Raw genomic sequence first — 14,238 nt, forward strand, 5'->3', positions numbered from 1 at the left:
TCTTAATATTTGTAGGCTAATTAAGAACTAAAATATTTTTTATTTTAACCTAATTATATGTTAATAATATAATAAATTCTTATGGATAAGTTCATTATATTATTCACAATAATTACAAATATATCATATTAATATTTATGTACTTTTTTAAATATAATTATTATAAAAATATTTTGACTATTCTTCAATAAATTATGTATTAATCATAATATGATATGTAACGAAAAAATTTATATTACGTACAAATATAATTATCATAATCAAATAAATAAATTTAGTGATATGCAAAATAATAAAATTGAACAAGATTTGATGGTTGAAACTTTTAGATAAGAAGACTTAGTCTTTTCATACTCAATTAAAAGATTGCGGGTTGAGTCTCCTATTTTTAGTAAAAAAAAAAGTATTTAATATTATATAACAAACAAACATTCATTGAAACCAATCTTCTGTTCCACGCATCTTTCTTTTTTTTAATAATAAAAAAACTTATGAAAATTATGAAAAATCATGTCATTATAAAAAACAACTGTCACACAAATTCGGAAAATTTTTTTAAAGAGTATTATTCGTTATTTCCTCTTCTTAGTTCTTATATTAATTTCAATAATTTTTTTATTCTATAAATTTACAAAAATTGTTTCTAATTTTAAAATTCATACTACACATTTTTTTTTTGAAAACAGTAGATCAAAATAATTGCATAGTGATTGGATTTTGAAATGATAAGGTAAATATAATTTTTATTCTAATACTACATGTTAGTTATTTTATAAAATTAGTAATTTATGTATGTTCAGCTATTGCCAATAATCTTTAATTTTATTTAAAATTTTCAATTCTTGAACCACCAATCCAAATAGATTCAGAGTGTTTTGTTATGATGATTTAAATTGGGAACCTAAATTATATATTTTGAATAGTCGTGTTTTTTTATTAAAGAATAAACCAACTACCAATACAATTAATTAAGAGTAAAGTATTATTTTTGTTTCAACATTTGGGGTAAATCCTATTTGTATCCCTAACGTTTAAATCGTCCTATTTATATTTCTAACGTTTGTAAAAGTGATTCGATGTTATCCTACCGTCAATTATCATGAGCGCTTTAGTCTGAGTTTTGAAAAAATCTCTTCTTGAAGTTAGAATACAAATGTCTGGGATAGAATCGATAATCTACTCTGAAAAATAGTTCATCAAAAACATAATTCACTCTTATAGAGACATAATTGAATCTAAACACAAATAGTTGGTATAATATTAAAATCGAACACATCCAAGTGAGACCTAATTGAGAATGAATACATCAAAATAAAAATAATTAAAAAATATAATATGATTTGTTAGTATAATTGATAGTAGGATAATATTAAATCACTCTTATAAATGTTAAGGATACAAATAAGACGATTTAAATATTAGGGACACAAATAGGACTTATCCCAATGTTGGAGACAAAAACGATACTTTACTCATTAATTAATAAAAATTTTTTAATAATCATAATATTATCTAGACTAATTTCTATATTAACAAATTGGACTACAAATAGAATAAAATTCTAACATACTCTTCTATTAATATTAATTTTTTCTTTCAAAATTTTTATTATTATTATTAGTGTTATTAATATTATTATCTTCTTTTTATTATTTTCACTCTCAAATCACTATAATTACTATTATAATCATTGGATTTTTTATTTAAATAAAAAATTCATTATTTACATATTTAAATAAAAATACATAAATTTATCCGTTTGTGCATTCAGTCTCATTTCGCAGTTAGAGACTGAGAAAAAAATATTTGTAAAATTTTTTTATAGTTGTACCAGTAAAAATAAAAAAGATTTTTCTTCTCCATTTTTGTAGATAAAGACAGCGAAAATGAACCAGAAAAAGAAGTAAACTATTATTGTTTTCCTAAGCAGCAAAAATGAAGAAGAATGTTTTAATTTTCTTAAATACACTCTAAATATGTTGAACAATAGAGGAAGTGATATCACAACATAAAAAAAAAAAATCCTGTCAAAATCTATTTTTTTATTTTATATTTTTTTGTTGATCAAGTTCTCTGTAGACATAATACATGACAGAGTACAATGACATCGTTTGATTCATGTAGCCGATCTCATTTAGTGGGACAAAACTTTGTTGTTATTGTTGATCAAGTTCTAAAAAAAAAGGTATTGGATAAATACAAATTAATATTTTTTGTAATTATGAATTATAATTTCAACTTTGTATATGGTATATAGAATACTATAATCACGAATCTTATAATTGTTGAAAACCCAAATAGTTCATACATTTAGTTTCAATAAGAGTAATTTTACATAATTTACACAAATGAATATCTCTCCACCAAAAAACATAAATTGTGCTACGTGTACACTAAAATCAGTCACCAGTATAAAATACATGCAGAAATACAAATATATATTGAAAATAAAGTAAATCACATATGTATTTATACACAAATATATTGATGACTAATTTTAGTATACAAATAGTATTTTTGAAAATAAATAATAATAATTTCTTCGCTGCTTGTATCACTTCACTCTATTTTATACTTCAAATGTACACCAGAGAATCAACTTCTATTTCAATACCCTCTTTGCTATATACTCTTTGCTATATAAGTATACGAAACATTTCAAGTGCACCCGGTAGCACCGGTGCACCAGTTATTTTAACCGATTATTTCAATTAATATATATTATATATATTTTTTATAATTTAGATCAACGGTTAAAACAATTAGTGCATTAATCTTGAAATGTTTCCATAAGTATATATGCCTCAAGAAAAGCTATTTGAACCTTCTTCTTTTTTGTGACACTAGTTTTCATCTCATCACATTTGAGAAATTGGTAGCAATATTCTTCATATATATAAAAAATCTGATTATGTATCAACCCAAAATACTTTAATTTTCTTATTCAATTTGTATTTCTTCCAAAATTGTCATAATAAGCATGCCTAGTCCTAAAGTATAGCACAAAACTTGAAACCAATCCTACAATGGAGATGCAACCCCACCATAAAAATGTCTCAAGGTAGCACTTCCTCCCCAAACACATTGTCATCTCGCGCAGCCACATTGTGTCGCGGCTTGCGCCGTCTGCGTTCGAGTCGTAAACCAGAGCTGCTAGAAGGCCATAAAGACATGACCCTATTGGAATGTTGGTGATTAGTATGTTGTGGTTCACTGCAACACTGTTTGGACCAAATAACTCTGATGTAATGGAAACTGCTGCCGCGAAAACAAACCCGGAACTTAGGCCGATTAAGGCCGTGCTCATGCGCAATGCTTCGATGCTGCCGGTTATGGCGAGCAAAATGAATGCTATAGTCATTGGCACTACTGCTGCTGCAAACCATCCTGTTCTTGCAAAGTGTATCTTCCTGCATTGTCAAAACAACAATATTAGTGGATTCATTATAATGTAAAGGGAATAAAGATTAATTTGTGTCCAAAAAATTACTATTTCAATCAATAGAATTGCAAAGAAAGTGAGAAATCATGCTTGCAATTCTTGAATGAATGATTATCTTTCTAATTGAGTTTATCTAATAACAATTACTCTTGAAACTATTAAAATTAAATTAAATACATGGCTATTTCTTTTTCTTATGTGGGCACTACTTTACTTTGTGTTGATTTTAATGCATCAACATGAGTACTAAGATCTAATAGGAATGTACATTAACTTTAGCAGTCCATTTTCACTTAGTGATGCATTAAAATATCAATGTACATGAAACTATACATTGATTTTCTAAAATAATACTGTTCAATTTGACAGTTATTTTAAAACGAAGATACTGTTCCTTCCGTTTCCGTTTCAAAATAAGTGTCTCTTTTACTTTTGGGTTATTTTAAAGGTAAAAACTCAGCTGCAGTTAATTTCATGTGAAGTTGATAGTTGAGAGTCGTTAAATAATTTGAATAATTTGTCTAAATTTTCATCTAACGGCTCTCAATTACCAACTTCACATGAAGTTAACTGCACCTGAGTTTCCACCTATTTTAAAACCCTATTGTTTTTTTGTCTAGATACGTTAATTTTTTCAATGAAACCAAAAAGTGAAAGAGACTTATTTTGAAACAAAGGGAGTACTTAAGAAAGACTTAAACTCGTACCTGTTCAAGAAGTCAGGTGCGGCGGCGAGTAGGCGACCGAAGAAAGAACACGTGGAGTAAAGTGTGACAAGAGTTTTTGTCTGAGAATTGTGTCCCAATGATTGAGAAATTTGACCCAAGTTGTTACTATAAACCAATCCCATTGTTCCTCCACATAAATAAGCCATGTAATAAATCCAAAAGTCCCATCTATGCATAAGCATTTTAGTTGAATGCTCTTCTCCAAGAACCTTAAGTTGATCTTTCAACAACACAGTATCAAAACAACACTTCTCTCTTACAATTACACTACTTCTATTTCTTGAATAATTGTCCTCATTCTCAATGAGTTCTTTATGAAGATCATCATCATAATCATCATCATCACCGCCACCACCATCAAGGTTAATGAGATTGAACCTCGAATTCAAAAGCGGATAACAAGCAGGGCTAGTAAGGCAAGACCATTCTCTAGAATTCACAATCACAGGCAAGAACAAGAGAAGCACTAATAGAAATCCGGCGCCAACGAGAATGACACGCGCAATGGTTGTGTTGGAAGAGAGGGAATACAGGAACAAGAGGTAGAGGCCGGTCACTAGTGCAAGGATGTTGAGGCAGAGGAAAACTAAGGAGTCACGCCGGATCATGTCGGCCGAATTCGGCTGAGGCTGAGGCTGTTGGAGGATTGGGACTAGTACCACCGCGGAAATAAGTAAAGGGACAATAGCATTGAGCAAAAGGTAGAGTGTGTCATCACTTGAGGTTATTGCATTGGCAATGAGAGTGTACAAAGCTGCACTTACCCCATTGAAGCTTATGCTTAAGGAAAGCGCGAGCGATCGGTTAGAAGGGAAATGCTTGATGCATAAGACATAGCAGATTGTGTTGAACCAACAGATGCTACATCCTGCAACCAAGCATAGGAGAAACACCTGTGTCCATTCCAATATTGCTAATTCTGTTAGTAATAATCTTGCACAGTTTTGTGGTCTCATGAAAAATTTGACCAAAGTTCTTATTGTCTCTAACCATCACACAAGTATAGGATCCTAGTTAGGTAGTGAAATTGATGAATTTTTCATGGTGAAAATACCAGCTCCTCTCTAGAATTATCCCTCAATGAATTTGAGAAAACCATTAAGAATGTCTTAAGACTACTTGTTAAGAAAACAAAAGGTTTATTATTTTCAAGAGCTTAGTTTTGATATATTCAAAATGTAGTTTTACACGGTCATCTAATCAAATTTATATGCTTAGATGGCTTTTTAAGTTAAGTTTGAAATTTGTTACTTTTAATAATGTCAATATACGATTAGATTTTTAAAGAGAATGTGCATTCCACATAATGTCTTTATTTTATTTTTTCTCTATTGTAAAAGTAGTAATATTCACTCTTCACCATGGCATCACCCTATCAATAAACCTAGGGTCAATTTGGTCTTGATCTTAATTCACCATGTACTCAAACATTCAAAGTCGCACAATTGACATAACCATCTATCCATAAATGATGAAGAGTGGTGGGTGAACTAACAGTACCAGAATAGTGATGAATTTCAAAGAATGCTTTGAAAGCACACATAATTTTAAAGCTTAAATATCCTTGTACCAAATGTTCAGATTCCTACTCAACTTTCTACCATGACAACAACTTCTAAACCAACATTCTTGACACAAAATTGAAAATTCCAATTAAAGTAATAACCTAAATTCAAGTTCACCAATTATTGAGAAGTTATATGCTTCTAGTTTTTACCCTTCCTTTTATGGGTTTATGTTAGGTGAATTCCCAAATGGATCTATATAGTAGGAGTGTAAGTTACCAAACCAAACCGAAATTTACCGCTAAACCGAACCGAAATTTACAATAACCGAATAAAAACCGAAAAAAATCGGTTTTTTGTTTTTTTTTCGAAGTAAATCGATCGGTTCGGTTCGATTTTCGGTTGGCTCAGTAGAAACTGAATCAAACCGAACCGAACTGCAGAAGTGGTTTAGTAATACATTGAAATGGAAATTTTAGACTTAACAAATGTGTTTGTTTTATGTTTAGTTGTTGGAATGAGTTGAAATTGTGTTGAATTTGAATGTAATGTAATATTATTTCAGTTTATTGATTGTTTTGAACATCATTTTACTAAGATTAATTTTCTATTAGTTAGGATTTAAAAACTGAAAAAACTGACCAAACCAAATCGCTTTTGGTCCGATTCGGTTCGGTTCGGTTGTTACACATATAACAAACCAATTGGTTGGTATTATGTAAAAACCGAACAAATCGATTCGGTTAATTTTTGGTATAAAATCGAACCAAATCGAACCGATAACACTCCTACTATATAGTATATACCTCGTTCATTTCTTAATAATAATACTTTTTGAAAACTTAAATATTAATGTTTTTTGTGTCTAAATCCATTTTTTTTTATCAATGCTGCCATCCTCCTAAAAACTTTGTGAATTAGATTGACTTTAATTTTGACATAGTCATAGTGTACACAGACATCCAATTCAATGTGTATTGTTATAATCCATCAATGTGTTTTCTTAATAGATTAATAGTCAAATTAGTCTCTAAAAGATTGGGCATTTTTCAAATTCGTCCTTAAAACATTTTTTTTTAAATCAAATTGGTCCTTCAAAGATTACGAATTAATCATATTTGTCTTTCAGTGACTCTATTAACAATGCTTGTCAACGATTGATGACGTAAAATATTAACTGATAGCATATATGATATCTAGCATGTTCAATTGGACGCTGACCAAATATGTTTATGAAAATCTATCAATTTAGTCGCTAGATTATATAGGGAATATAGTTTATGAAATTGGAAAAAATGGACTAAATTAATAGATTTTGATGTATACCTAGTAAACATCCAATTATACATGTCAAATATTATGTATGTTATCAATTAACATTTTATATCATTAATTATTGATGAAAATTATTAATGGAGACACTGAAGGACAAATATGATTAATTCGTTATCTTTGAATGACCAATTTGATTAGAAAAAAATTGTAGAAATGAGTTTGAAAAATGACCCATCTTTCAGGACTAATTTGATTATTAACTCTTCCTTTAATATAATTTAAAATTAACCCCACTTAGTTTCCATTTATTTCCAAATCATTCCCTTTATTTACAACCTTTTCATAATTGCCAACAAAATTGGAAACCCCTATCCTCCAACGTCCATTTTTTTTCTAATTTATTTGAGGAAATTAAATGAGATAAATTTCAAATTACATAAAAGAATAAATTGTCCAATTGTAACATACACCATTTTTTAATGCATCTAAGAAAGGAAAAAGTGACTAACATTAAGAAAAGGAGATAATAATTGTCTTTTTAGTGTATAGGTTTTGCAAAAGGAAATAATACAAGGCAGAGAAGAAAATGTGCAATGCATTGATGATGAAGTTATGTGTTCAATTAATAAAAGATAAGGAAAGAGACTTGAAGCCAATTGTCCAAACAAATTCTCATTATTTTCCACATAAAAAAAATAGTGAATACCTCATCCGGCCCTGATAATTATCTCAAAAGGACAACGAGACTCCCAAGAAAAAAAAAACACCCAATCCAGTCTCTGATTTTTTTTTTTGGACTGATTAACCCCTGATTTTTTTTTGCACAAGGATTAATTAGTTCCATAAAAGTAAATCTCAGGAGGCGAATTGATATTTATTTTTATCAAAGACTTTGTTGTCTTTTGAGTCAGGAATTATTTTGGGTTTTTCTAAAAAAAAGGGATAAAATCTTAATTTCTGAATTGCATTTCATATTTAATTGATAGGGACAACATAAGGATAAGAATATATTTAAGTCTGGCTTCCACACTGGTCAATTGGTATTAAATCAAGCAGAAACATACATTTACACTTTAATGAAATTGGTATTAATAATTATTATTTTAATTTATCAAAATACCAGTAGACAATTATTTGAATATAAATAATTTCTTCAAAGAAAATTTAATAGTAAATAAGATAGGATGATGCACAGGTACGGAAACGTATGGTCCTTTTTAGTGCAGCTTGGCTCATTTTGTACAATAACATAATCTCCAATGAAAATATTAAAAAATAATTGAATAATAGTGATTGTTATGATTCCCTAAAAGTATATGTCTAATTTATAAAAAAAAATAAAAATTAATATTTAATTTTAAAAATATAAAAATAAATAATTATTAAATATTTAAATTTGTCATAAAAAAATAAGTTAAACAAAATTTAGACACAAAATTATACACACCATAAAATTTACTTTGAATAATATCGGTAATGCTAAGAAAATAAAAAAAATTTGTCCAAACTTATCTTATCAATGAATGAATATTAAATAAAATAAATTTTAGCTAAGTTTACCTAAATTTTTGTTGTTATCAAATATTGTTAGAACAATATAATACAATAATAATACATCAATGAAGGAGTTGATGTCACGTGAAGCAATAAGTGCTTTGTTGCTAGATGGTAGCCATGGGATCTTAGCAAAATTAGTTGTTAAACTTAGCAAAAAAGGATTTTTTTTATAAACTTTATAAAATAATCATAATCTCAAAAAAAAAAATGTTTTATAAAAAGCTAAACAAAGTACTGCTGTTTAAATAGGTTTTGCAATTTTTTTCTGATTATATAAAAAAGGTAAAGTACTAAATTGGTCTTCTATATTTAAACGTAATTTTGTTTTGATCTTTAAAGTTTAAAGTGTCCTATTTGCATTCAAAAAAGTTTCATTTAGCATCAATTTAGTCCCACCGTGAGGTTAAAATTAAATAATTAATAGAATGTCCTACATAACAACCGTAGAAAACAAAATCGATAATCTGGAGAACAAGTATCAGCTCTAAAAGCACAAAATCAATCGTTGATGCATCAGTACATTTATTTATCATTCTCTTTAGTTTTATAGAAAATATTTTATTTATATTATAAAAAAATAATAAATAAATGTATTGATGTATCAACGGTTAATTTTATGCCTTTGGAACTTGTACTTGTTCTCCAGATTATCGATTTTATTTTTGTACATAACATAAAATATTCCGTTAATTATTTAACTTTGACTTCACTGTGGAACTAAATTGATGCTAAATGAAATTTTTTTGGATTCAAATAGGATACTTTAGATCTTAAAAACTAAAACAGAATTACACCCTATAAAAAATAATTTGTAAAATCTTTTTTTATTTTCTAAACAATCCAAAACAAACAAACCTAGTGTAGTAGGTAGGTAGATGGTAGTGGGCATGCTACCAACACCTCTAATTTTGCTTTGAAGTTTGTTGGCACCATCATAATGTTGGAGCATATGAGCAAAATTGAGCACTAGATTGCATTGGAGATTATAATTTTGTCAGATTAAAAAACAAATGATTCTAATTTTGTGAAATTTTTGTGCGGTCAACAAGTTTGATATTAGTGGTTTAAAACTTGGTGTGCCTCTCATCCTACTTTTTAATTTTTTCCAGAAAACTATGGAAATAATATTAATGCTTCAAACCCTTGACCGAACAATTACCTTATTATAATAAATAATAATAAAAAAATATAGATAATTAATTTTTAGTTAGTTAATATTAGTTAATTTTAAAATTTATATTATTTAAGATTTAAAAAATAAGATAAATAAAATAATTTTAAAAAAATAATTAATATTAACTAAAAAATAATTAACATTAATTAGCCTCCAAATTATAACTCAATGAGTGAATGACATAATCTCGCAATACTAACTTAGTCACTCATAACTTAAAAAAAATAATATTACCAATTAAATTGCCCTCAACATAACCCAAAAAGAAAAAAAAATGCAAATAGAAATGAGATATTAATTAATAGAATATTATTACTGACCAGAAAATAAGGCAAGGAAATGAGCTGCTTGATAAGAAGGCACTGGAAGCCATAACCAAGAAGACCCAAGAAAGTAGCCATGAACAGAACAACCCACAAAGGAAAGTAAAAGAGAGACACACCACAACACCACCCAAAAACTTTTCCCATGTCAGATGCAACTGAGAGATAATTCAGCTGAAGCTGAGTGATTTGGAGCACAGATTTCAACTCTGATGAGTATGATGAGAAGTCAAAGTTTGTTCCTGTAAATGCTTGTATCCATATTGTTGCTACCAATACCACCCATTTTCTTGATCCCACAAACATTTTTTTCTTCAACAAGTTTTCACCTTTCTGGGTTAATCACTACCAAGAATGCATAAGAAAAAATGGGAAGCTTTTTTTCTCTTTTGGGTCTCCAATTTTTGAGTGGTGGTTGTGTTTGTTTGTTGTATGAATCTTTTTCCTTTTCAGTTACATGTTGGGAGAGGAGAGAGGAGTGAAGGCATTTCTAGACAAACTCATGTTGCAAATGCAAGCCACTGAAGCCTGTCTCACTTTGCTAATTTGCTTTACCTAATATGAAAAAGAAAAACAAAAAGATAAGGGGAAAAATAAAGGGAAATTAGCGGAAATTTAATTTGAATAAGGAAGCAAAGGAAGTGTTGGAGTCGCGTATGGAGAGGATGAGTGCTTCACCTCGTTGTGGAATCAGAGGAAATAGAACTCGGACCATGCTAGTTATATCTCTCAAAATGTAAAAAAAAAATTACCCAAAATAAGAAAAACGGAGGATTCGAATTCCACGTTTTAGATTTTAAATTCCATCAGCTGCAAATCGGACCATGCGATTTGTGAAGAAAAATTTTATCACCAAAGAACTCGCATGGTCCAAGTTGTATACTCTGAATTTTTTCAAATTTTTAACACAAATCAGAGGGTCCGATTTGTGTACTCTGAATTTTTTTTAACTTTTTAAACATAGATCGGATGGTCCGATTTGTGTACTCCCATAATTTTAAAAAACACAAAAAATTATCATATTAAAGTATATCACTCATTTTGTTTCTATATCAAAATTTTGTAGCTGAAATTAGCACACTTTATATATATAAAAGAAAATTATCCCATCCTTTTTTTCCTTGTAATTCAACACAAAATAAAAAAAAAATTAAAAGAGATGACTTGATTGAATTTAGTAAAAACATTTGTTTATATATTTTTTCTCTCATTTTTTAGTTTTGGGATTTTGTGTTGAGATTGAAATAAGAATTTGTTGTATTGATTGCTTTCTTTTTCTTATGATGGTTAAATAATTTTTTAACTATAAAAGCATGTTTAAATTTATGAGAGTAGTGATATATTTTTTTTGAAAAGATATTTTTTAATAAATTATAAAAATAAATAAAATATTACTACAAAAATAAAATTTTTATTTTTTTTGGTATTTTACTTTTATAGAAAGATGAATTATCATTTTTTATTCATTATTTGAAGGTTCTCATTCCATGAAAAATTGAAAAGTAGACTGGTGGTTTCTATTAAATAAATTAGAAAAGATAAAGTGCGCAAATAATGTCTTCCTAATGAATATTGAATACATGCTTTTATTCTCCTTTTTCAATTTATTTACTTTTAAAATTTGTTCGTTCCAAGTGGTGCCACATATGCATGTTGTAAACGTGTATTTTGTTGGATGTATGAGTAACCGGCTGCATGTTTTTTCAATAATTGCATTTAGAAGAACACAATTTCGGTATTTAGGTTTTAGAACATATTCAGGCTGTGTTTAGAAAGGAATTAGGACTAAAAAAAAATTAAAAATTGAGATAGAGACCGAAAAATTGATATTAAATTAAGTTTTATATTATATTTAATTTTACTAAAAAGACTAAAATTTTAAATCTCAAAATTAAAATTTAGTTTCAATCACTCTAAAAATAAATATTAATTTTACATTCTATCTATCTATCTATTTGACCCCAAACAAAAAAAGACAAACTCTATTATGCCCATATATTATGAATTAAAAATATTATTACACATACAAGTTTTTTTAGCTTACAAGCTATATAAGTTGGCCCATCCAAAAAAAAAAAAACCATGCGCACTCACTCTTTAGAATGGAGCGTCAAACGCACACGCCTCACACAACGGTTGTGTTTTCCAAAACACGCTCATTATGACACACTCTTCCTCCTCTTCCTCAAACAAAACGCAAACCGTCAAGTTTCAAACCACATTCGAAAGAGATTACGATTCTGAAGAAATGTTCCAACTCCTCGCAAAGAGTAGAAGAAATCAAGAACAAAAGATACAAATTTCCATAAAAAATCAGCAGAAAAAAGGAAAAAATATTATTCAAGGTAACGTACTGTTTTACTATTCTTCAAGGTTTTTCACATTTATGTTTCTGATTTCCAAATCGAACCACTATATCGTCAATATTTCTCGCTCTGTTTCTTCTAGGTTTTACTGTTATTCTTGTTTTAGATCTCATATTACTGTTCTGATGAAACTGTTCTTCGTTTACGCTATCTTACATACTTCTAGTGAATACTTTAACGTGTGTTTTGATCTGTTTGGTACATATTTTGTGTATGTTTACATGATTTTTAAATAGGTTTGTGCATGTTTACATGCAAGACTCTTTCTCTTCTAACTGATTTTTGGGTGTATATGACGATTTTTTGGGTGTATATGACCTATTGTCGGGTGTATATCTCGGACTTGGCGTCCGACTGTTGCTTCTAGTGGCATTTTGAACTTAAATATATTTCTGAACTCATATAATGTCATATAATCCAAAAAATGTAGAGGTGTTTAGGACTGATATATATATTAGGAGTTTTGAAGTCTAACTGGTACTGTTCTAATTGGTTTGGCTGAATTGAATATGATTTTGAACTAATTTAATTTCGTTTAATTAAAAAAAAAACAAAATGGATATGGCTGATATTGGAGTGTATCTGACTGATCTATGGGTGTATGTCTTTGATTTTTTGGTGTATTTTTTATTTATTGACAGCATCTCATTTTCATTGCAGTATGGAGTGTGTCTGACTGATCTATGGGTGTATGTCTCTGATTATTTTGTATATTTTTTATCTGTTGACAACATCTCTTTTTCATTGTAGTAAAAATGGCAAGCAAAAATCAAGGTGAAAAAATACAATGTAAGCACAAATATATGTCTTAGAACAAGTCAATTTTTCCTAATACAAATATATCTTATTCTAATGACTCTAATTTACTTTGTTTACAAAAAACCAAAGACTTGAAATGTGCAACCCATTTGTTGAGTGAAAAATTTGGAAATATGAGTGAGGAAAGAAAGCAACCTAGAATTGGATTTTTCCAGTATTCTCATACTAGGCTAGGCTTGGGCTAGGCTTTTGCCCCTTCATTGCTAGCTTCCTTGCCGATTGAGAGAAGGCACCGAAGCCCTACTCGAAGGCCTTGAATGCTAGTCTTACTTTAAGCTATAAGGAAAGGAGAAGTCCGGCTAACTTACGGCCCAAGCTGAGTAGGAAAGAAAGCCCCTCGATACAAAGGAATTGTCCTCGGGCTGCAGGTAATAGGAAAATTTCTCAAAGGCTTCTCACGATCGGGAATGGAGCTCCCCTGCAACCTAATTTCTTCCCTCTCACCTGAGTCTGAATCTCAAAGAAAGGGAATTGGCCCTGATACGGCTTCGAAGGCTGTTAGACATTCGGGATTTAGGTTTTGGTGGACTGATGCACATCCCGCCACTAAAGGTGCATCACAAACTATTAAGGGGCTGCGCTTGGAAAGAACGCATCAGGTAACTAATTACAGAAAACCTCTATACTTCCATTCTTCGTAATATATTATTCTGCTATCATATAATCAAGAAACAAACATAGGTGTATATGAGTGATATTGGGGTGTATATGAGTGATGTTGGGGTGTATATGATTGATATTGGGGTGTATATTGGTGATGTTTGGGTGTATTTCAAGTGATTTTTCTTGTAAGTTATTTTCTTTTTTGTAGGAGATCTATTTCCTCAGAAAATCAGTTATAAGAAACTTTCTGAAGAGAACAAACAGATTTTTAGAAGATTCCAAGGGAAGACTCTAAAAAGTCTGACAGATGAGATGATGAGTATTGGTGTTGGCAATGAATAGGATCGCCTCATGTTCAAGAGGATTTTCATCCTCTATATACAGATGGCGTTCCTGTTGCCAACCACAATTAACAAAATATCTCTTGTGCACCTAGCTCCTATTTT

General features: G+C 29.4%; 1 protein-coding gene across 1 annotated transcript; it reads right to left on the reverse strand.

Annotated features, from left to right (window-relative positions):
• Positions 1-2,909: 2,909 nt before the first annotated feature.
• On the reverse strand, positions 2,910-10,558 carry LOC107472672 (protein NUCLEAR FUSION DEFECTIVE 4-like). Its single transcript, XM_016092176.3, has 3 exons — positions 10,002-10,558; positions 4,150-5,063; positions 2,910-3,410 (listed from the first exon to the last, which is right to left on the reverse strand). Exons 1-3 carry the CDS (start codon positions 10,308-10,310, stop codon positions 2,945-2,947), a joined length of 1,689 nt encoding a protein of 562 aa, XP_015947662.1. The 5' UTR covers positions 10,311-10,558; the 3' UTR covers positions 2,910-2,944.
• Positions 10,559-14,238: the final 3,680 nt, after the last annotated feature.

Source organism: Arachis duranensis, chromosome 2, assembly GCF_000817695.3.
Source record: "Arachis duranensis cultivar V14167 chromosome 2, aradu.V14167.gnm2.J7QH, whole genome shotgun sequence".
NCBI lineage: Eukaryota > Viridiplantae > Streptophyta > Magnoliopsida > Fabales > Fabaceae > Arachis > Arachis duranensis.

Bases quoted from the DNA above. Each gene is read 5' to 3' on its own strand.
- LOC107472672 (XM_016092176.3), bottom strand. From the start codon at position 10,310: ATGTTTGTGGGATCAAGAAAATGGGTGGTATTGGTAGCAACAATATGG. The intron at 5,064-10,001 runs GTCAGTAATAAT...GAATGGACACAG, and splicing joins TTTCCTTGCCTTATTTTCTG to GTGTTTCTCCTATGCTTGGT. The intron at 3,411-4,149 runs GTACGAGTTTAA...TTGACAATGCAG, and splicing joins GCACCTGACTTCTTGAACAG to GAAGATACACTTTGCAAGAA.